The sequence below is a fragment of the Gadus chalcogrammus genome, chromosome 23, assembly GCF_026213295.1.
Source record: "Gadus chalcogrammus isolate NIFS_2021 chromosome 23, NIFS_Gcha_1.0, whole genome shotgun sequence".
NCBI classification, from domain to species: domain Eukaryota; kingdom Metazoa; phylum Chordata; class Actinopteri; order Gadiformes; family Gadidae; genus Gadus; species Gadus chalcogrammus.
The window spans coordinates 7,118,136-7,140,695 of record NC_079434.1 but is presented as its reverse complement, the minus strand read 5'-3'; the positions used below and the strand labels follow the sequence as shown (position 1 = coordinate 7,140,695).

At 42.0% G+C, this 22,560-nt stretch overlaps 2 protein-coding genes and 1 long non-coding RNA gene across 7 annotated transcripts; 2 read left to right on the top strand and 1 right to left on the bottom strand.

Moving 5' to 3' along the window:
• Positions 1 to 1,106: 1,106 nt before the first annotated feature.
• LOC130376928 (zinc finger protein with KRAB and SCAN domains 1-like) lies at positions 1,107 to 9,089 on the top strand. 5 transcript variants are annotated; one of them, XM_056583862.1, is made up of 11 exons: positions 1,107 to 1,662; positions 2,641 to 2,693; positions 2,769 to 2,824; positions 4,170 to 4,404; positions 4,527 to 4,800; positions 4,969 to 5,059; positions 5,239 to 5,504; positions 5,683 to 5,749; positions 6,252 to 6,517; positions 6,696 to 6,762; positions 7,264 to 9,089. In XM_056583862.1, exons 1-11 carry the CDS (start codon positions 1,381 to 1,383, stop codon positions 8,274 to 8,276), a joined length of 2,670 nt encoding a protein of 889 aa, XP_056439837.1. In that variant the 5' UTR covers positions 1,107 to 1,380; the 3' UTR covers positions 8,277 to 9,089. The 5 variants fall into 5 exon arrangements, with proteins under 5 accessions (XP_056439837.1, XP_056439836.1, XP_056439834.1 ...); XM_056583861.1 differs by having other exon boundaries at positions 2,641 to 2,824; positions 5,686 to 5,749; positions 7,264 to 9,088; XM_056583859.1 differs by having other exon boundaries at positions 2,641 to 2,824; positions 7,264 to 9,088.
• Positions 9,090 to 9,801: 712 nt separating this feature from the next.
• Positions 9,802 to 21,146, top strand: LOC130376939 (uncharacterized). The gene is made up of 3 exons (XR_008894105.1): positions 9,802 to 10,633; positions 12,194 to 12,368; positions 19,731 to 21,146. It is a non-coding gene; the product is annotated as an uncharacterized LOC130376939 (long non-coding RNA).
• LOC130376938 (polyunsaturated fatty acid lipoxygenase ALOX15B-like) lies at positions 13,381 to 22,250 on the bottom strand. Its single transcript, XM_056583874.1, has 13 exons — positions 21,575 to 22,250; positions 21,372 to 21,459; positions 20,972 to 21,112; positions 20,368 to 20,471; positions 19,713 to 19,879; positions 19,391 to 19,534; positions 19,048 to 19,251; positions 18,669 to 18,755; positions 18,324 to 18,493; positions 17,224 to 17,345; positions 17,001 to 17,101; positions 15,887 to 16,057; positions 13,381 to 13,737 (listed from the first exon to the last, which is right to left on the bottom strand). Exons 1-13 carry the CDS (start codon positions 21,792 to 21,794, stop codon positions 13,558 to 13,560), a joined length of 1,899 nt encoding a protein of 632 aa, XP_056439849.1. The 5' UTR covers positions 21,795 to 22,250; the 3' UTR covers positions 13,381 to 13,557.
• Between the last annotated feature and the right edge of the window lie 310 nt (positions 22,251 to 22,560).

The window sequence follows — 22,560 nt, the reverse complement described above, 5'->3', positions numbered from 1 at the left end:
GGATTAACTAGTTCCAGTAGATACCGCAGGATAACAACAAACAGGAGCTTGCTCTGGGTCACGAGCTCTGGGTCACGAGTACTGCACGAAGGGGTCGCGCGCGGGGGAGGGGGGAGGGGGAGTACAGTACGACCGTTTGATTGACGTACTTACTGTCCAATGAAACTCGGTGGCAATGGAAATGATTGGCTGGAGTTTTTCGAGCCCTGCCCGTTCCACAGATGATTGACAAGTTTAATTTTCATGTCAGTACTTCTAACTCAGTGGCTGTAAGCGGGTTATGATAAGGATTTCAAGTAATTTTGCAAAAAGGGCCAAAAAAGCGAATCACCTGCGCAACCTTTAAATATATTAAAGATTTGCGCGAGAATCTATATCTCTCCACTCCAGCAAAAAGTCATCCAATATGCCAAGATGTCGAGCCGTGGTCTTATCAATCGCTCCCGGTGGATTGCACGTATAATTTGCGCTCTGATATCAGCAGTTCTCTCATCAAAAGGGCATGCCATTGTGAACACATGAAATCTGCGGTGAACGCCGGTTGAAATACCCAAAACCGGGTTATGTTTCAAACTTAACCTGCGCAAAACCTGGTCCGACCAGGTTTGATTCAGAGCATATGTTGCAATAGCAACTAACATACCGTGATCCTTTTGGAACGGAAAACCTAGGGTTACAGCAAACCCTGGGTTAACTTACCCGGTTATGTGATAAAACCGGCTTTGTGGAACACCCGACAGTTCTCACCACACAACGACGTCTCATCTTTGCTCCTTGAATGTCGATATGTAATGGTATGGAGTTATTGAAACTTACTACGTGTAAAAAAGACTAGAAATTGAATATTTATTTTTCATTGAATGTTTACATAAAGTTGCACTGGGTGCCTTTAAAGGGCCTAGTATGCTTTTCTTTATTTTTTTTCTCCTATTGCGCTTTATGTACTACACAGGAACTTGTGCGCTTTACAAGTTCCTGTGTAGTGAGTGTAACATAATTCACCTACAGTATTTTGTAATGTGTTGTTCTTTACACTGTGTTAGGCATGTCGATTGTCTTGGTGGTTCAGGGATCGCTGTCCCTTTAAGGATTACGAGCGTCTCACGACGTGGAGCCCGATGCGGGATATGTTTACTTGCAGCACGTTTTGATTTCCGGTTTCCTCTCTAACTAAATAAACGAGTCGCACAGTCTGTGTGCTCAACGTGCGAAATTGTATCTTTCATTCAACGCAAATTTCCACACCGGTACGAGGTGACGAAAAGTTGTACTTTGGCTGGGAGTCAATGGCATAGATATATTATCGGAGCGCTTCATCAGTTCACAATCACTAAGAAGAACAGTTTGATTTAGCTACTCTCAGCTAGTATTTGTTTAACAATGGTAAGAAGGTGTTTTTTTCGTTGTGAAGGAACATCTCCCTTGTATGCGTTGCCAAAGCCAGAGCCTTCACGTAGCCATTGGCTGGAGTTCATTTTTAACCCTATTTTTAACCCTATTCCCCCAACTGTACCGAACCTTTTTCTGTGTCGCCACCACTTCACGGAGGGCTGCTTCAAGAACCTGCGTTCGTTCACTAGTGGATTCGCAAAGCTGCTAACTCTGAGGATAGATGCTGTTCCAACTCTGTGTGGCCCAATGGGTGAAGATGTCTCTCAACATGTAAGTAAACTGATCATGAAAAAGTGTCTCTGTAGTGTTTTATCCAGATGCCTCGGACTCCAGCCTTAATACCACGTTGGTCTTTTTAATGTTGATTTTAAATACTCTTACAAACTTGAATACATTGCTACTTTATTCCGGTCACCAATTGATGCATTGCACGATCTTGCTGTGGGTGCCATACAATGTCAAGTTGTGGTGTTTGTTTTCGAGCTGGTTGCTTAAGAGGCTAATGCTGCTATCCATTTGGATGGTACGCTGGTACGAACGACCAGCTTCAGCGAGAACGTGACGCATTTCCCTTGCTCCAGCCTTCCAGTTTGCCATTTGTGTTTCTGTCGAGCCACGAGGGGGAGTAGTAGCAGGCTAGTCATCATTAGCGACATAGCCTCTTTAGCAAACCAGCTTCAAAACAAAGCTTTACATTGAATTGCACGCAAAGCAAGACCGTGCAATGCATATATTGGTGACCGGATTAAAGCAGCAAAGAAATAAAGTGTGTAAGAGGCTTTAAAAACGACATTAAAACCACCAACGTGGTACAAATAGAAAGAAAATACATCTCATCCCCCATTAACAATGGGCGCAGCCATCTTCTTTGCGAGTTGTACAGCTCTGCTCGCTCTACTTTGATTGAAGGGGTCGTGCCTCAGTGAAATGCCGCAAGAAAGCTGGGAGATTTGCGACTTTAACACTTCGTAAATCCAAATGGATAGCAGCATAATGTAGCTAACAATAATAACGACTAGCCAATGAAAAAAGGGAATGCTATAAGTGCTGCAAGCCAGGAAATTACGTCACGTTGTCGATAGAGCAGGTCGGGCGTACCGGTGTACCATACAAATGGATCACAGCATTAGCTGTGTGTGAGGTGTTACTATCAGGCGGGTTAAATGGCCACAACCTGTTTCAGAGGTTAATTGTAAGTGTGTACTGTGTAAATTAATTTTCGTCGTGATTTGTGTGTGATCATTTCAGCAGGACTGCAGTGCCTATTATCGCCCCTTCCAACACGTCGGATGCCAGACCGACTCGCCTCCGATTATATCGGCGGGAACCCAAACCATCACGTCTGTGGGAATACAAACTGCACGGTTCAAGTCGACATCAGTCGGCACACAGTTTTCCATGGGATCGCTAAAGACGCGCGTAAGAACCAAAGGTATGTACTTGGGATCGACCATATAGATTTTTTTTTCATCAGCCTTAGCCGATAACCGATAACGATTTTCTTGAGCATATATTTGGAGCAGATACTAGCCTGGAAATTCAGAGATCTCGCGAGAGCACAATCTGAATTTGCTCAGCCAGTCATTCTAGGAACGAGCAATATAGTTTTTTGTATATTCTGGGCCTCCCCTGGACCAGAACATTAATCAATCACATCGAGGTATCAATATAGGTGGGCCTAAAGTGTTGCTGTTTTACCGACCCGATACGGCAAGAGTCTTAACTATTGGTAACCACTGGTTTGGATATGTCACCCCTTGTATTCTTCTGATATTTTCAAATGCATGCTTGGTGCGGCCCCTCGAGTTGGGCCTTTTTCATTACTCGTTATCGGACCCTATGGCAACTAAGTTTGGCCTCGGGTCATTTTTTTTTCCAGCCAGTGGGTGGCGGGCCAGAACATATATTGCATAGTTTCCAATAACTCCCGCCCAGCCCCTCGCAGCTTACCGTGACCGTGGAGTAGTAGCAGGATTTGATACATTTAAATTCAAAAAGGGTTGTGAAAGAAGAAAAAGTTCACTGTATCCGGCCCTTTACCTCTAATAGATATAGATATTTGATATTCTAAAACTTCAAATAAATAAATAATATTATGTAACTTCAGAATAATCTGGTGGTCCAGATATTATTTCTTGCGGGACAGACATAATTGCCAGGTGCCAACCCCTGCCCTATTGGCTTTCTAGATGTGGGTCTGGATTTCCTGGTTAAGCCTCCCTCAATTTACATCATAATAATGACACAATGATGATAACCAATGTTATAATGTCTCAATTTAAAAAAAAAAGAAGGAACATTTATTGAACGTTCTGAAAATCATGCCAAAAAAATAAACTGAAATCGATACCGATACATGAAAAAACGCAAATATCGGCCGGCCTATATATTGGTCTGCAAAACAAAGACACTGAGAGTGTCTTTAGTATTTCATACTAAACTTTGTGGAAGCATCTTTTTCCTGTGTCTTGGGATGGTGTCTTTTTTTCTCTTTTCTTGGCGTACCTAGAATCTGCAGTCCAGTATTCTATGTGATGTCCCTCTCTTGCTGTCTGTTGTGTTGCTAGAATATGGGCTACACATTAATTAATTTATAAAGTATCACATTACTTTTTACTAACGATTCGATAAAAGCGTCTGCTAAATAACATCATACCCATAACCAAGTAGGATATATTTTGTTTGCAAATCTTCATCGTTACTCCAGTACCAAGGACAAAACATCCGCTAAATTATTATTTCCAGTTTCTAATACGATTTGTTTCTGTTTTTTGTAGCCATGCAGACACAGGTGTCTCCTCTCAGTGTAGACTTAGGAACAACCTCTCATTTGCCAGACTCACCGCTGACTTCTACATCAATAAAGGGCCAGGGCTGGAGACCTAGCAAGAGACCACGGCTTGAGTTGGAAGAAGAGGAGGAGAGTGACTCCTCAATTGAATCACATAAAGAACCGCTGGACTCTACATACAACTCTGGAGACTCTGTTCTTACAGAGGAATCTGACGTCTCGTAAGTTTTTAGTATTGGCCGCATTGTACTAAAAGCAGCATTGGCTAGGGATTGGTAGTATGGCTATGAGTAATACAGTATTTCTAATAGTATTCTGCCTTATGTTTTTTTCCTTATGTTAGGTTTGAGACTCGGCTCAAACAGAATGAGGCAAAGTATATTGTCTTTGAAAGCTGCCTCAAACAGCTGTTTGAAAACTGTCCCGCGTGTCAGGGAGGCTGTGACCTTCAACAGCGAAGGATCGGTACCTATGTGGCTTTCACTCAGCGATGTCTACACTGCAGCTACTTCAGACAGTGGGAGAGTCAGCCCATGGTTTTAAACACCCCCATTGCCGACCTGCAACTTTTGGCTGCTACCGACTTCACAGGGTCCTCCTTCACCCATCTACAAAAGGTAAACATTTTACCATTATGTGAAACTCACTAGCGATGGACTCTTCTTAAACACAGCTTATGTGCCGTTCATGTAAAGGTGTGTGAGGCCATGCAACTCGAGATATTTCAGTATGACACCTTCAGGAGGCATGCAAGGAATAACATGCAACTGTCTATTGTTCACAAGTGGAAGATGGATCAGCAGCATCATTTCCAGGAACAATTGCGCCTTCGTGGGTCAGTTGCAGTGGGAGACGAAATGAGGGCAGATTCTCAAGGTTTGTAGAAATGTGAAGGTCTGACAACTGAATTATTAGTCTGCATTCTGAATCATATGATGTCCCTTGAACATACACATACATTTAAATAGTTTCTTTCACGTGTACAAATACACGCTGTCTCCTTTTGTGCAAATAATGTATCTAAACAATTACTTTTGACTAATTACCCTCTGCAGAAGACTGCGATGACTTTGTAGACCACAGCACACAGACTCTGCATGTGGACGCACCTGGCTCCTCCCACATGTCCAGTCACAACGGGGAGCTGCGGATCCTGAGTGTCCACGGAAAAGGGGAGGGCCCACTGGCGGTGGACGGTCATGATACCCTCGTCACCGCGTCTGAGGTCGAGGCCCTGAGCTCGCCGTCTGCGGACCACAGCGCGGCCAAGAGCCTTGAGCGCGGTGAGCTGCTGGTCCGCCACGAGGAGCTGAGTGTGCAGGTTGGAAATCATCTTCTCATTCACCATCCAAAAGAGAGGCTTCCTCTGTTACCACTCCAGCACACACCCATAGAAAGCACCAGCTTTATGATTCAACGGTTCGTCAGTGGGGATTGACAACTATTCTGTGCAAATGTAAGAATATGTCTTGTGTGTGTTTCCTTCTTTATGTGGATAGCAGCAGACCCCAGACACCATTGTAATCAAGGTTGAAGAGGATATTGATGGAGGCATGCCAACTGTAGGTTAGTAACACACATTGCATATATGCAAGCAAACGACCTGGATCAACTGAGAATTTACTAGATTCTACCTGCGCTAAAAAGCCTGGTCCTCTTTTGAAAAGCATCATGACCAGAGCCCTGCTAAAACACAAGGACTTATTATGCAGTTTATAGTAAAATGATTTACATCTTCTTCATGAGAGACAGGTCTCAGGAAGGCCAAGATCAGCTCTGATCCCAATTTAACAACAGTAATTGTAAAACAGATGATAGGAAACAACAGATGACCTTGGTTGTGTCTTAATGACCTCACGTTGCGGTGCTTTTTCAGCTGAAGCCTCTGTCCCTTGACCACCCTGAGGGGAACAAGGAAAAGGCATAATCAGCAAATAGAAGTTAGAAAAAATGTGTCTAAACATAAATCTTCCAATACACAAGTGTGTACAACGTACATACCGTATCCCTTTCTGCAAATAATGAATTAACCCAATTACTTTCTCTGTTTTTTTATTTCTCTCTGCAGAAGACTACAATGACTTTGTAGAGCACAGCACACAGACTCTGCATGTGGACGCCCCTGGCTCTTCCCACATGTCCAGTCACAATGGGGAGCTGCGGATCCTGAGTGTCTACGGAAAAGGGGAGGGCCCACTGGCGGTGGACGGTCATGATACCCTCGTCACCGCGTCTGAAGTCGAGGCCCTGAGCTCGCCGTCTGCGGACCACAGCGCGGCCAAGAGCCTTGAGCGCGGTGAGCTGCTGGTCCGCCACGAGGAGCTGAGTGTGCAGGTTGGAAATCATCTTCTCATTCACCATCCAAAAGAGAGGCTTCCTCTGTTACCACTCCAGCACACACCCATAGAAAGCACCAGCTTTATGATTCAACGTGTCGTCAGTGGGGATTGACAACTATTCTGTGCAAATGTAAGAATATGTCTTGTGTGTGTTTCCTTCTCTATGTGGAAAGCAGCAGACCCCGGACACCATTCTAATCAAGGTTGAAGAGGATATTGGTGGAGGCATGCCCACTGTAGGTTAGTAACACACATTGCATATATGCAAGCAAACGACCTGGATCAACTGAGAATTTACTAGATTCTACCTGCGCTAAAAAGCCTGGTCCTCTTTTGAAAAGCATCATGACCAGAGCCCTGCTAAAACACAAGGACTACTTGTTCAGTTTATAGCAAAATGATTTATATCTTCATGAGAGACAGGTCTCAGGAAGGCAGAGATCAGCTCTGATCCCAATTTAACAACCGTAATTGTAAAACAGATGAAAGGAAACAACAGATGACCTGGGTTGTGTCTTAATGACCTCACGTTGCGGTGCTTTTTCAGCTGAAGCCTCTGTCCCTTGACCACCCTGAGGGGGACAAGGAAAAGGCATAATCAGCAAATAGAAGTTAGAAAGGATGTGTCGAAATATAATTCTTCCAATACACAAGTGTGTACAACGTACATGCTGTATCCCTTTCTGCAAATAATGAATTAATACAATCACTTTCTGTCCGTCTTTGTTTTCCTCTCTGCAGAAGACTGCGATGACTTTGGAGACCGCAGCACACAGCGCGGCACAACCTCAGAGAATCTGCATGTGGACGCCCCTGGCTCCTCCCGCATGTCCAGTCACAACGGAGAGCTGCGGATCCTGAGCGTCGACGGAAAAGGGGAGGGCCCACTGGCGGTGGACGGCCATGACACCCTCCTCACTGCGTCCGGCAAGGAGGCCTTGAGTTCGCCGTCCGCGGACCACAGCGCGGCCAAGAGCCTGGACCGCGGTGAGCCGCTCGGCCACCCCGAGGACCTTATTGGGGCTCAGGGCGGCCCCAAGCTCCGGCCTCGTGTGTTGTCTGGCGAGGGTTTTCCCGACAATACCAAGATGACCATCCATATGGTTACCCACACCAGCAAGAAGCCGTACGTGTGCGACCAATGCATGAAGCACTTCAGTACAAGCTACAACCTAAAGAAACACATGAGGACTCACTCCGGGGAGAAGCCCTACAGCTGTGACCAATGCATGACGCGCTTCGGTACAAGCTACAACCTGAAGAAACACATGAGGACTCACTCCGGGGAGAAGCCCTACAGCTGTGACCAATGCATGACGCGCTTCGGTACAAGCTACAACCTAAGGATCCACATGAAGACTCACTCCGGGGAGAAGCCCTACAGCTGTGACCAATGCATGAAGCGCTTCATTCAGAATTCAAGCCTGAAGATGCACATGAGGACTCACTCCGCAGAGAGGGCCTACAGGTGTGACCAATGCATGAGGCGCTTCAGTACAAGCTACAGCCTGCAGTTCCACATGAGGACTCACTCCGGGGAGAAGCCCTACAGGTGTGACCAATGCATGAAGCACTTCAGACAGAACTCTGTCCTAAAGGACCACATGAGAACTCACTCCGGGGAGAAGCCCTTCGGGTGTGCCCAATGCATGAAGCGCTTCGGACGGAGCTCCACTCTGAAGATCCACATGAAGACTCACTCCGGGGAGAAGCCCTGCGTGTCTGCAGTGCAACGCCAGCTTCAGCGACACTAGCAATTTGCGTGTGTAGATGCTCAGGCACACAGGCAAAGGGGGGCTTGGACACTGGGCAACGTGACACTTTGATTGACAGCTCTATCTTTTATTCGTTGAAGTGATTGTAGGTTTTTTTTCATCATGATTAAAGACGCTTTCCAACTTTTGATTTGCTTTCTTGTATTATTGCTGTAAAACTTTCGTGGACACAAAATATTTGATTTAATTTTAGAGTATGATCATTTATAGGGAGAAGATAAAGGCAGCAAAGTTACCAAACATGCATTCATTGAGACAATGGGTGTACATGATTCTTATAGGAAACTTCACATCGTGGGTTATTAGAACAGTGATCGCCCCCTTTTTGAACAGCGTTGGTTCTGGAGGTAAATCTCCACAACACAGAAGTCAGTCGATTGCCCTCAGTATTAGACTTCTAGGCAATTTGCAATGCAAATTAAAGTATCGCAACACCTTTCAATTAGAGAGGACGGGAGATATCTCTAGGTCGAAGGAGATATAGATCTTCCTTTAAATTGGCTACATGCAATATATAATTGTGTATTATGGTTAGGTTAGTGCTGCATGCAATGATGAATAACAAAGATGGAGGACTAGTTGCATCTTGGAGTAATGACTACAAGAGTTATTTGCTTGAAAAGGGCAGCCCCTGGGATAGGCTCTTCTTGGGTGTCTGAACACCTGGTTATTTTTTTAATTTAGAGGCCCATATCTCGACTGAGTGATAAAAAGTTTTCAAACTTGTCAGACCTTTAATTATACCTCTAACTTGGCTTTTTGCCATTTGGACCCATAATGTCCATCAGAATAGATTTTGCTGCACAGTGTACATATTGTAAAAGACACTTGTTGGTGGGTCATATGTGGTTAATACGTCACATATGAAAGGGTAGTTAAACCCTTATTTTAGAATTTATGTCCTGGAGATTTAAAATAAATGCTGATATAAGGAAGGAAAAAGTAATAAAAGGTAGTCAGTGGCGGACTCAGACTGTTTGAAGGGCAGGGGCGGAAAAATAAAAAGGGCACATTCTGCACAACATGGGGCCCAACCAGTGTGCAAAAAGATATGATGCATCATGTATGGCCCTTTCTCTCGTATTCACCACTCTAGAGGGCACTTTTTCAACCATGGAGGCACAGTAAGGGCATTAAGAGGGTACTCATTGAGGCACGTTATTGAATTTTCTTGTTCTAGAGGGCTCATCTTCATAATTTATTGCATGAAGGGGCACCAGAGGGCACCCAATAATTTATTTCACATGTAAAGGGCAGCCAATAAGGCACTTTCTCTCGTATTCGCCAATCTTGAGGGGCACTTTATCAATCAAGGAGGCACGGAGGGGCAGTCGCCCCACCCCCCCTCCCCCTGCCCCCCTCCCCCTGAGTCCGCCACTGGGGTAGTGCTATCGCGCTCTCCACTTTTGCTGATGATATGCTGCACATTTCCCCGCTGTTGATGACTTAGGGTGCACTCACATTAGGCCATCTGGCCGTGGCCTGGCCGCGAATTTATTTATTTTTTTGCAGGGTGGTAGCGGGAAGCTCGTGAATATTCATGAGGGAACTGATCCCTGATTGGCTGGGACTTGTTGGCTGGGACTTGGCTCGCTGGGACTTTGTCAGAGGGCTTGTGTGAAAATCACGAACGCAAATGAATTAAACGTTGCTATAAAAACGAATAATTTGACACATGATACCCACCTACTACACGGCAACTCTATAGCTACCTTTCTGTAAGTACAAACGTTAGCTCACTCGTCTAAAAGCCCCTGTGAAACTGTTATGTGTCACGGGGGCTACTGTAGTAAATCCTTTTTGTATTCATTATATTTTATAACGTTATGTATAGCGCATCGGCAAATGAATTAAACGTTGTTATAAATTAACACGAATCATTTTAGAAATAATGTGACACATGATACCCACCTACTATACGGCAACTCTATAGCTACCTGTAAGAGCCATTTTCCTGTTTTTCAGTTATGTTGTAATGTCTGTGTTGACCACTGAGTGGTGTTGCCGTATTGCGGGTACAGGTGTTAAGGGGACGTCATTTGGGGTACCTCTGTTGTTTGACCCCGGAAGGGCATACGGTTTTTGACCGCAAGAAATACAAAGTTGTTGTTATGTCACTGAGGATCTATGAATGTATTCCGTATTCCCATGCAATTGGTGTCATGGTGAGGAAATAAACGGGTTGTAAATCGGAGACGATCGCACGGATCAATCTTTGCTTCACGTAGCTGCATAGTAGGCTACTGGAAACATCAACACAGCGCGTCAACCAGGTCACCCGGGGGTCAAACCACACGGAGCACACCCATTGGATGTGGCTCGTATACTACCTTTCTGTAAGTACAAACGTTAGCTCACTCGTCTAAAAGCCCCTGTGAAACTGTTGTGTGTCACAGCCTGGGCTACTGTAGTAAATCATTTTTTTTATTTATTATATTTTATAACGTTATGTATAGCGCATCGCAGTGCTTTCGGCAGCTGGTGATTGTTTCCAAGTTTTTTTTTTCTAATTGTTGTCCATCCATGTCTTGATATTTCCATTAAGATTCCATTCTGTTCTGTTTCTAGAAGTAGTGAGCATAATGGCAGGATTTATTAAAGCTTGCAACATTTGCCAGACACATGTCAACTTTGAGGAGATGGAGCTGCTGGAGGTTAGGTGTAGATGGATAAGAATAAACCGTATGATTTCTGATATTTGTTCATAGTGGTTCTGCCACACCCCACAACCAATTACATCATAGAAAGAAGGGCCATAAAATCTGTAGGCCTATCCATAGAATATTTTCGCGTAGGGCTAAATTAATTTTAATATTGATTTTCACCTATCAATCCACCTACTACACGGCAACTCTATAGCTACCTTTCTGTGAGTGCCAAAACAAACGTTAGCTCGTAATGCTAACTCGTCTAAAAACGACTATTGTATAACATGTTTCACACTATTGATACAATGATTTGTGTTGATTTATAACAACGTTTCATTTATTTGCGTTCGTGATTTTCACAAGCCCTCTGTTTTCACAAGCCCTCTGATAAAGACCCAGCGAGCCAAGTCCCAACCAATGAGGGATGAGTTCCCTCATGAATATTCACGAGCTTCCCGCTACCACCCTGCAAAAAATAAACTCGCGGGCTGGCCGCGGTAGGCTCTTGTACATACGTCATCACGTCGTAACACGTCATCACCAAGCGTCCGCTGCATGGACCATAATAAAGTCTGCCGCCAGTCAGAGTTTTAAAAACAATGGACAACAACACAGAGAACACACCAACAGTTGAACCGCTTGACGCGATGTTTACCGTTTAATGGGAAAGAAGACTCGTCGCCTTTATTATGTCCGTGGTCGTCGCATGGACTACATCCAGCTCAGGTTGCGTAGCCGTGCGTGTGCGCGTGTTGGCTCATTAGCATCTGTACCGTAGCGGCCCGTACCGTAGCAGCACATCTCTCCCAAGTGGCCATTTTGGCCTGGCCTGGCCAGACTGGCCACACTCACACTGGCAGATTTGAGCATGGTTAGGTGTGAAAACGGCCACGGCCACGGCCAGATGGCCTAGTGTGAGTGCACCCTTATTCAAGGAATATTTTCTTATTTTCATCTTATCTCATAACTGGTGAATATGGCGGAGTTTCCTCCTTCCTAGCCAAAGTTAAAGGTGGATACACATTCTTTCAGACTGCATTTTCAACCTTCTAAACCTTCATCATACCCAAGAACCTTGTTGAATATGGAGAGCGGTTTCCTCTTTCCCAGCTAACGTTAATAGGGATACACATTCTTTCAGACTGCATTTCAACCTCCTACAAATGTTTGTAGGCCTCTCTGAAATCTACATTTGTTATTGTCATAATAATAAAGATGCTTTGTTAACATCTCAACTTTTTTTTGTAGAGAGGAAACATGTTCCTGGTGGGTGAGGCTGCCTCTGACTGAAGGAGCTGCCCAGTGCAGTCAGTGTGTTGTGCATGCTTTGGACAAGTTCCCGATCAGGCAGGATAGCCTGGCCATCATTCTACTGTCTCCCACCCCCTCAAATTGGTCAATTGGGCCTCCAAAGGGTTATCAGGTACGATTTGAAGAGTAAAAAATTCAACACAGTAGGTCATCATCTGTACATTATAGAGGGGGTTACATATTTTGGTAGAAGCATGTCCAGCCTGGAAAATTCACTCAATGGCTTTGAGTAATGAAAAGGGCTATATTAATTCAATACATTATTATCATGATCATTTTTATTATTTACCCTTTGAGGAGGTGGAATTCAGAATCCTTTACAACAATATCCTAAGGTAGGCTTACATTTGTAGTGGATTAAAGAAACAAAATGTTGTTTACAATGCTTCATTCAGTTAAATGTAAAACTTGAGTCAAGTAAATTTAATTGAGGCGAGTAATTGCATCTTGATTTTACTGTATCGAATCTGAATTTGAATTGACCAAAATCCTTAAATTACAATTAAAGGATGAAGAATTTGACCAACATTGTCAAAATATGGAATGAAAAAAAAAATATATATATTTGTTTTTCCCGTAGACTTTCTCAATTCAGTGCAATTAATTATACAAAGGTCGACCGCACGTATAGAAGAAGCATTGCTTTTGAGAGATGATCAAAGGGTTACTTTGATAATCTCAAGCAAAACCTTCTTGATAGGTGTTGAATCAAACAAACCAAATGTGTCTAATTTATAATTAAGAGATCATAGCGTAGTAATGTAGCTCCCTCTTCCCTTAATGCATGCGTGCTCCCGCAAACGGGGACACGCTTTATATCGAGGGCATTTACTCGGCATGACACCTGTGGATGTTCTTGACATGTAGGATGAGCATGAGAACAATTATAAAAAAAACAGCTGAAGAAATGTTGAATGTGTTATTGTTTTGCATGTCAAAGTGATGCAGAGTAGTGAAATATAAAATTGTGAAGGAGGTAGGCCTACATAAGCAGAAGTAAAGAAGCGTTCACAATGGAGTGTTTAGAATGTAAGACATGGTTAATGTTACTTTTTTTTGTCAGGAACCAACAATTTCAGAGGAACAAACACTTGCATATATTATCAGTTTTTGCTTCTCCCAGTTCTAAAGATTTGAGAATTAAATGATTACGATTTTAATGTTTTTTTTTTTTTTGAATAATTGATATTGTATTGTAGGCAGCAGACCGTGTAGACAATGGAGTTTGAACCCAAACCTTCAGCTGGGAGTCCACCTTCAGGACCACCAGAGCCTCCTCCTTCCCCCCATAGCTCATGCTATCAGATTGCTACACTATTCTCCAGCAACGCTGGGTCCAGAAACGTGTACGGGATTTTCAGACCCAAGTTTCTGATTTCAATCTTTGAACTTAAAAGTTCAACTTCCCCTTTAAAGAGCTGCATGTGCTGGTGTGGAACTCTTTCAGAGAAATACTCTTCAGGGTAGTGGCCAAGGGGCACCTGTTGGGATGAACACAGGTTAAATACATGTAATAACGCACGCACGCACGCACGCACGCACGCACGCACGCACGCACGCACGCACGCACGCACGCACGCACGCACGCACGCACGCACGCACATTAAATATAATACTATAACAGAGCACATTAATTAATACGACATTCAATATAACACATACAGAAGATAACTTTACTCACCATACTATAAATATGACAGGGAGTAAGCCTTAGGTCTCAGCGGCTTTGTGAATAACTTAAGAAAAATCTCCTACGTAAAATGTTTTAGCGCGAGTTAGGAGCACTCCTAGCGGTAAGATAAAATGCTTTGTGAATTCGGCCCCTGAGCATTTACACCAGCAATGCAGGTAACTTCAAACGGTTTACAAGAGCCAACGCTACATCAGTATTTTTGATTGCCTACACAAAATTTACTAAGTAAAATAAAAATACTAACGACGTAACATGGCAACGACTCAGAATGATAACTAATTGTGAGTTAGTAATCTTGAGTTAACTATGACATTAATGCTATTTAATATTTAAATCGATTGACAGCAGTAGTTGTAACACATAGTCCCACCTCTTTGGCTGGTTGATGGCGTCTTTGGTTGTAGTACAGCATTGTGTGGGTCTGCGTTTGAGGGGATATGTTGTTGTGCTACTGTGGTGTGTGTATTTGGGTCTGACTTGCTGGCTGTTTTGCCCTGGAATACTTTGTGGATGACCCCTTACTACAAAAGTTATTGTGTGGTACAAGCCCCATGAGCTGGTGTAATGGATTTGATTCATCATCATCTATAGATTGCAGACATTACATTATACAAGCGAGATACTGTGAGGATAAGACGTCCGTTCACTGAAGCACACGCGTGCGTCGTAAAGCCACTGAAACGCCACTGTCGTAAACTCACTGAAAGCCCAGAAGTAAGTAAGAGACACTGCAGTTTAACAGTGAAAGGTGGTTAACGTTCCTGTCATTCACCTGTCTCTGCAATTTTAAGGCCCATGTAAAGGCCTATGTTGTAGTGTAGGGACTGTAGGGAAATTAAAACAAAACTGTTGGCATGTTTTATGGAAAAACAAGAGGACAATGGATGGAGATGGAGGATTAAGAAGTTGTTTATTAGTGCTAAATGTAGTTATGTTTTAAAACGTGGTAAAAGTTCAATATGATATTATGAAGGTACATTAGTAGAAATAAAGAAGCAAACACAATTTATGAGTTTTGAATTTACACAATTAGCTTCAGCAACATAGTTTAAAATGTATGACAGGCTACTGTGTGTCAAATGTTTCATTTTTAAATGAACAAAGCATTTCAGAGGAATATTGATTTGTATATGTTTATGAGTAATTTTTAAAAAGCATTGCCTCTACATGTTTCCATATAGTGGCATGGTAACAAATCACAAATCAAACAAAAATAATGCATATAGGATATAGAGCTCATGATGTTGTGAATGATTGACGTGTGAGTACATACGTTTTGGTGTGTGAATTAAGTTGATTAAGGAATTGAGGAATTATATGATTACGATTTTAGATGCTTAATTATTCGTAATGTGTTGCACAGGTGACCTTCAGAAAATGAGGTTTTGAACCCAAACCCTTTAGCTGGGAGTAAAACCCTTGTCTCACTGCTAGACCATCCTGCCCCCTTTAGCTCAAACAACTGACTAGATTGCTATGCTATTCTCCACGAACTCTGGGTCCAGAAATGTGTACGGGATTTTGAGACCGTTGTTCCTTTTTTTAATCTTTACACTTAATTGTTCAAGCTCTTTTTTAAAGAGCTCCATCTGCTCTTGGGGATGTTTTTCGCAGAAATGCTCTCCGGGGTAGTGGCCCAGTCGCACCTGGGATGAACACACACATTAAATAAATACTAGATAAGACACATATGTTAAATATAAAACACATGGTAAATTCATACAGACCTACTATAGGGCTTGTACATCAGAACGCATCACGAAAAGGCTTTGCATGAATATACCATAGCCTAGCCTAATGAAAACGTCTCACTCAAATACTACTGTAAGTACTTCTATAGCTCTGGGAAATCAATTGACTGCTAATATTGCAGAATGTACTTGCATAATAGTGTGGTTAACAGTTCAAGGAATCTCTAAAAACCAAGGGGAACTTACAAAATCGCTGGGCGTCTTGCTGAGCACCCACATGATATTCACGCCTTGAACGGTGGCGTTGATGTCAGGGAGAGCATCCAGGAGAGATCTTTCATCTGCAGTTCCCTTGATGGCCGGCGGGGGGCGCTGTAGGGTCGGTGGAGTGTTGGGCATCCATCCGCCGTAGTCAAACTAAAAAGGAAAATACAGATATAGAATGCGAAAATAATACAAAATGATTTACGAGGTAACTGACTCTTTCCTTCATTCTGAGAACCTTTCATTCTGAAACTGAAAACTGGAAAGGGGGGGAATTGCCAGCATGCTGTGAGAATTATTTAGATTATTTTGAATTTCGGGGTTAAAGGGGAAGTTTAGAATTTTGGACATAGGGCCTGATTCCCAAGTTAGCCTTGGTGTTCTTTATCATTGGAGACAGTTTTCAAGACATTTCATTCAGTCCTTCTAGTTGTAGAGTTTGCTCGTGCTAGGATAGCGCACGGCAATGGGCAATGCTAGCCTGCTAATAAAACAGTCTTACCCACTCCACAGTACACCCGAGGTAAATAAATTACAACGCCAGACAATAGATGTAAATATCTGCGTTGATAGAATAATGTTAGAAATAAAATTAACCGCGCATCGCATAAATCATCGCATTTTGAGGGCTACTTTCTCAGCAGCAGCGGAATTTAACCTAGGTATCAGTCCGCCGCTGCAGTAGCCTACTACCAGGAATATAACACTGCTGCTGAGACACAGCAAGTCCCTCAAAATGCAATGTAATGCAAGGTTGGTTTCATTTCTAACATTATTCAGAGACATTTACATCGACCGTCTGGCGTTATAGTTGATTTGCCTCGGGTGTACTGTGGAGTGGGTATTAGCAGGTTAGTATTGCCCGTTGCCATGCGTTAGCCTAGCATGAGCAAATTCTGCAACTAGAGGGACTGAATGAAATGTGTTAAACTGTCTCCAATGATAAAGAACACTAAGGCTAACTTGGGAATCAGGCCCTATGTTCACAATTCCGAACTGCCCCTTTAATATCGGAATTTCGACAATAAATTGGAGTTACATTTCCAGTTTTCACATTATGATGAATTAAGTTGTTATTAACGTTAATTAACAAGACCTGGCCACTGTTGACTGCAGCATGCTGGGCAGAAGTGGTGAATATCACCATGGAGACGAATTTCACCAGCTCAGCTACAGTGCGCAATCCTTTCGGCATTCCTGTGTAGTGTATATATATATATATATATATATATGTGTGTGTGTGTGTGTGTGTGTGTGTGTGTGTGTGTGTGTGTATCATAATGTATGACATATTTCTGGATATTTCGGTGAAAGCTCACCAGATTCTGGCCGTGAATTGAATCCGTGTTTGAAGATGTCCAGAACCCAGGTCTGTAGCTCTGTGTCCCGCTGGACATCAGAGTCTTCTTTGTAGTAGTAGCCAAGAACTCCCTCAACAAACCTGTATCAACATTCCAAACGCATATTTAAACCCATTGTGAGATCGTGATGCAAAGAGAGATTTCTTCCGTCTAAACAGTTGTACGAAAGAAGTAGTCAAACCTCATTCAATCTAGGTTCCCACCCCTCTATTATATCATTAAACTTGGTTTGAGACATTATTAAATCAATATTAACAGATACAGCACGTTCAAAATGTAAACATCAATTCTCAGGTCTACTTATAAACATTATTTTTTTGCTCCACAAATATATTATACTTCACATAATTGTGATTGCACAAGTACTAAACAAAGAAAGGCAGTTAAGCAACTAACCAGAACTGCAAAATTGTTTGAAATGTAGTTACAATGCCCATGAATTTCCCATGCATTCTGAAAGGCCCTATCCAACAGAAGTCAGGTGGCATTTTTGGGAAGTCGTTTGCTAGGTGGCTGCATAAAGAGGTTGGTGCGGGACATTGCTTTTTAAAAGTGGGAGGGTTTGAAGTGGCTATAGTAGAGCTTCATCTTGATATTTGAATCTGTCAAAAATCATAGCTAGCTTTTAATCCCCCTACCATGAGTTAGAGTTGATAATAGAGCAATCTAGTTTGACAAAATACTTCAGTTTAAGGCAAGTGCAGGCATGTGTCATAACTACAGAAAACAGCCGTATATCAAAAGTAAGCAAAAGTGCAGTGAAGTAGTTCACGTTTGAAAAAAATAAAATACATTTTATATTGAAATAAATGGATCCTGACTTGACATAGACCTCGACTCATAGGTAATGGCTTATCAAAAAAAATTCTTTGCATAAAAGCTGACTGTGAAGCCACCAATAATTACAAATATTTGGCAAATATTATGCATTGGAAAAGCTGCAATGTTCAGTGCTATCAGGGAATCCGATACTAGTAGCTTAGAAGTAGTTGCCGGCATTCATTCTATTAACAGGTTCATGCCTGTTGTTCAACAGTTATTATAAGTGTTTCTATTACCTGTTGATGATGTCCAAAATCTGGAAGCCATCGTCTCTGTAGTAGAAGTTGGGCACAGACTCCAGCCCTCTCTCCTTGATGTCGTCCCGAATGCAAAGCGAGGTGTAGGTTATAGATGATGTGGCTCGTTGCAGGATTATATCTGCACCCTCTTTGCCAGAAGCGGTGAACTTGGGAAGCAATCACAGTGTTACACTCAAAAGCAGGATGGAAATAATGACAACATTGACTATCAAAAGGTCTACTACACTATACTTTACACATGCATGAATGAACGGCAAATAAAATATTGTCTAGGCTCCATTTATTGAGGTCACACGGACAAACATTATTATCGCTCAATACCTTTGGGAAAAATCCACCTTCTCCTAAGAGCTGCTTCCGGCCTTGGAAGTTGATCTGGAGGGAGTAGCGAGTGTGGGGAACCAGGAGCTATCTAAGAAATTGTGGAAGAAATGTTGAGTTTTCAGGTAAACCATATAAAAATATTTGTTTCATAATGTTTCAAATACAGAGGTTAAGATGTACCGTTGGAACTCAAGTTCCCCTCTTTAAGTTAAACACATGCTATTGCATTTCAGGGAACGCTTCAGGAAAGTATTGTAGGACTGAATGAAAATACCTCAGTAGTGCATCTTTTGACATTTATTATAATGGGCTGTGACTAGCTCAGACAGAGTGCTTGCCTTTCATTATAGTGTTCACTCAAAATTTATATTTTTACCTTGAACACTGGATGTACCATGGGAAGTTTACGCAGTAGGGCGACAGAAAATACTTCTGCCAGAAGATGAGTGCGGAGCAAGTGGGAGTTAAGCTGGTGATCCTGGAAATCTGCACTTCTGACAAACAACTTGGCCAACAACCAGTCGTACTCTGAGTCGGCAGGAACAAAAATTGGGTTGTCCTCTGATGGTTCCTGCTTCAACTACAGAAAAAGGCAAAGCATAAAAATCTGGTTCAGTAGCACCAGTGAAATCACTTTTATCAAGATGAGGAGTTTCTAAAAGTTTCCATATATCAGCCATAATTTGGGGATGGGATTTAGTGTAAATATCAACCCTTACCTGGATAGCTATGGGCAGCAGCTGATCCTCAGGGGTTTTGTGGAGCAGGATGAGTGGGGCCATCAGGTACTGCTGCTTGCCATTAACCATGTTGGCTTTCAATCCATCCAAGACTTTGTAGTCACACAGGAATATGTTGCCCCTCTGTTAACATGTGAGAATTCAAATCATGTTTTAAATGTCATTGCTTTTATTTATTTTTATATATTTATCTACGCTATTGACGACCTGTCCTGGACATCAATAGCGTAGTTAAATATGGACAGGACAGGATATGATATGTTATATACTTCAAAGAGCAACATTCCGTTGACACACACACCTTCATCTCATCTGCTAGGCTCCTCCCACCGCGGAGGAACACCGTGGCATCGGTGACTTGAAGGTTTTCAGGCAACTCCGAACAACGACGGATCACCATTGGGTTGACACCATTTAGAAACTGGTAGCCAAAAAGAGAATCCTCCTTCCAGTTCTTCTGGACATGTTCTACAGTTCGACATGTAGTGAACGGATTAACAGAAGCCAACGTGAAAAGAATCACGTTCTGCAACATCAGTCAATTTGACGAGTAGCTGAGTGTGATGGTTCCCCTTAAGATATTTAATAATTACAATTAATTCTTTACAGGGTAAGAAAACCCCAACAGATTTTTTTTCAGCTGAAAACCATTATGTCTGGAACAGCTCTGTGTTGTTGTTTTTTAACCTAAATATAGAGTTAACAGTGGATTTTCTATTGGCAGTGTGGCTTTTATCGAGCGACTTTGATGTGCGCTTTGACCTCGAACGTGTTTACTCCTATTAAACCGAATGTGTCATTTCTAAATCCTGTTTGACTTATTTACCCCTCAGATCAGTATATTTTTTATCTTCTTGGCATAATTACACCTTCTAAAATGGAGGGCTTACCTAGACGGTCATACCTAAAGTATTAACAATAAATTAACAATTAACATGACATTCAGACATTTGTACCAGATATTGGAGTTTGTTTGCAGCTGAAGACCTTGCTGATTTCGTCAATGCTTTCCCACTGTTCTGTAGAACATACATATCCTTGGAGTGTCAACACCGTGATCCTGGACAGGGAAAACACAAATACTTTTGTTTCAACATGATACAACATGTATTAACGGACAATGGGATGCTGGATAATCAAACCGTCTCTTCTGGCTTCAGTAAGACATGTTACCAATATAATTAGTCAAAATAAATGCATTGTGCCTGTGACAAATGCAAAGTATTTTGTTGGTCAGTACTCCGTACTGACCAACCCACATTAAGTCCAAGACAGACAGATGCAGTATTGCAGTACATTACTTACAAGGATACATACTAAGTATCCTTGTAAGTAAATTACTTACAAGGATACATACTAGCAGGCTTATCTATGCCTCATATGCACCCATACGGCCTCATTAATATATATATACACTTTTTCTTCTACCCTTTACTTAGTAATGCTACATTTGTAATCATAAAATGCATCATATATTTTACATAGGCTAGCGCAAGTCCATATGATTTAATTCTGTTAATCTCAGACAAACACTTAAAATAAAAATAAAACAGGCTTTACCCTCGTCCAATGTTAAAAAGGAGCACAGTTTTCTTGGTGAAGGAGAAACGGACCTCATCAGGCAGAGAATCAACATCCTCAACACCGTTTGCATCCAGCTCCACCTTCATAAAGTCAGGAATCCCCTCTGCAACGCTCCAGCTAGGAAATATTTAGGGGAATAAACAAAGCTTGACCAATGTTGTAATAAAACCAACACGCAGCCATTGTTAATAAATTGGTAATGATAATTGGTCATTAAAATTAGACCTGTTGCTTTGTTAAGGGTCATATTTCTATCTCCATCATTTCTAATAGCTGTTTCTTTTTTAGGGTACATGTTTTAAAGGTTGATTTCCCGAAAATAGCAAATTAATTTGTATTTGTCATTATGCACATTATGAATATAAGTATAACGTACTCATACTGTACGCTTCTTTCATCCAACTCATCCTTCCTGCTATATCTATCAATCTCCGGTTGGGTTTCTGGTACAAATCCTGGCTTAGCTGTAACACAAGAGAATTACAAACATAAAATAAAGATTATATTTAATCTGGCAAACATTAAAATATAAAATACATTAAAGCAACATAATACAGAAAACAATAAAGAAATTCCAACCTGTGCCCTCTCTGAACAGATGAACCTGATCGTCGTCGATCCAGCGATAGATGGGGAACTGAAAGGTCTCTCCTTTTGGCGACTTGACTTGCACCTTGGCAGGGAACCAGGCTTCTGGCTTAAGACGTTGTTTTTTTTTCAGCTCAATCAGTACCAGTTTGCCAATGGACATTGGGCAGTCCATCTCAATTTCTACGTAGAAAACAATGACCGCAACCATTTAAGTAAATCCATGTCCAAGAATGGGAGAGAGAAGTGTGATACACAGTGTGACATGTTTACTAGCATGAGATTTCACGACCATTAGTATCGTGGAATATAGCCACTAATTGCCCAATTGCATTGATTGAGCTTTTATTAAATTTTTCAAATATTAATACCGAAACATCAAATATAAATGTTGAACTTACTGTGACTTTTCCTAAGATTTTATTTCGGAGATTTGCCTGTTCACTCGTCCCATCTGTCCCCACCAGTTTAATGCTGGTTTTGTCCCAAGTCGAGGAGCCGAGATTGCCATTAATGGTCAAAGAACCACTGTACTTCTGCATCTTCGGTCGTTATTATTTGAGTAGTCTACCTTAGTTGTCTTTTTAGAATGCAACAAGAACGACGTAGATAGACGATAATAGTGAGAACGTGTAGAACTTTCGCACTTTCTCTGCACTGAAATGGGATGCTTGGTATTTCTTCCTTTTATACACTTGTGTTTCAAGGCGTGTCACATTTTTACCCAACACAATGCCTAAACTTAATCATAATATTCATGTTGTATGAAACTGTACGATAAGGAACAAGGGAATGTGATAAGGGTGCAATTATAACCACAGAAACATAAATAAATAAACTGCCACATTGAGTGTTTTTTTGCTGCAGTGTTAAAGAGTGACTGGTGAGGTGCACGTGTACTGTTGATTTGTCCGTCAACAGTCAGGCGCTGGTGCTGCATTCCAACTGAAATGTCCTCAATGCATGGCATAGCAACA

Bases quoted from the DNA above. Each gene is read 5' to 3' on its own strand.
- LOC130376928 (XM_056583859.1), top strand. From the start codon at position 1,381: ATGGTAAGAAGGTGTTTTTTTCGTTGTGAAGGAACATCTCCCTTGTAT. The intron at 1,663-2,640 runs GTAAGTAAACTG...TGATCATTTCAG, and splicing joins GTGAAGATGTCTCTCAACAT to CAGGACTGCAGTGCCTATTA. The intron at 6,518-6,695 runs GTTGGAAATCAT...CTATGTGGAAAG, and splicing joins ACGAGGAGCTGAGTGTGCAG to CAGCAGACCCCGGACACCAT.
- LOC130376938 (XM_056583874.1), bottom strand. From the start codon at position 21,794: ATGGTTGCGGTCATTGTTTTCTACGTAGAAATTGAGATGGACTGCCCA. The intron at 20,472-20,971 runs GTAAAGCCTGTT...TTCCCTGTCCAG, and splicing joins CTTTTTAACATTGGACGAGG to GATCACGGTGTTGACACTCC. The intron at 19,535-19,712 runs GTGTGTGTGTCA...ACATGTTAACAG, and splicing joins GCCTAGCAGATGAGATGAAG to AGGGGCAACATATTCCTGTG.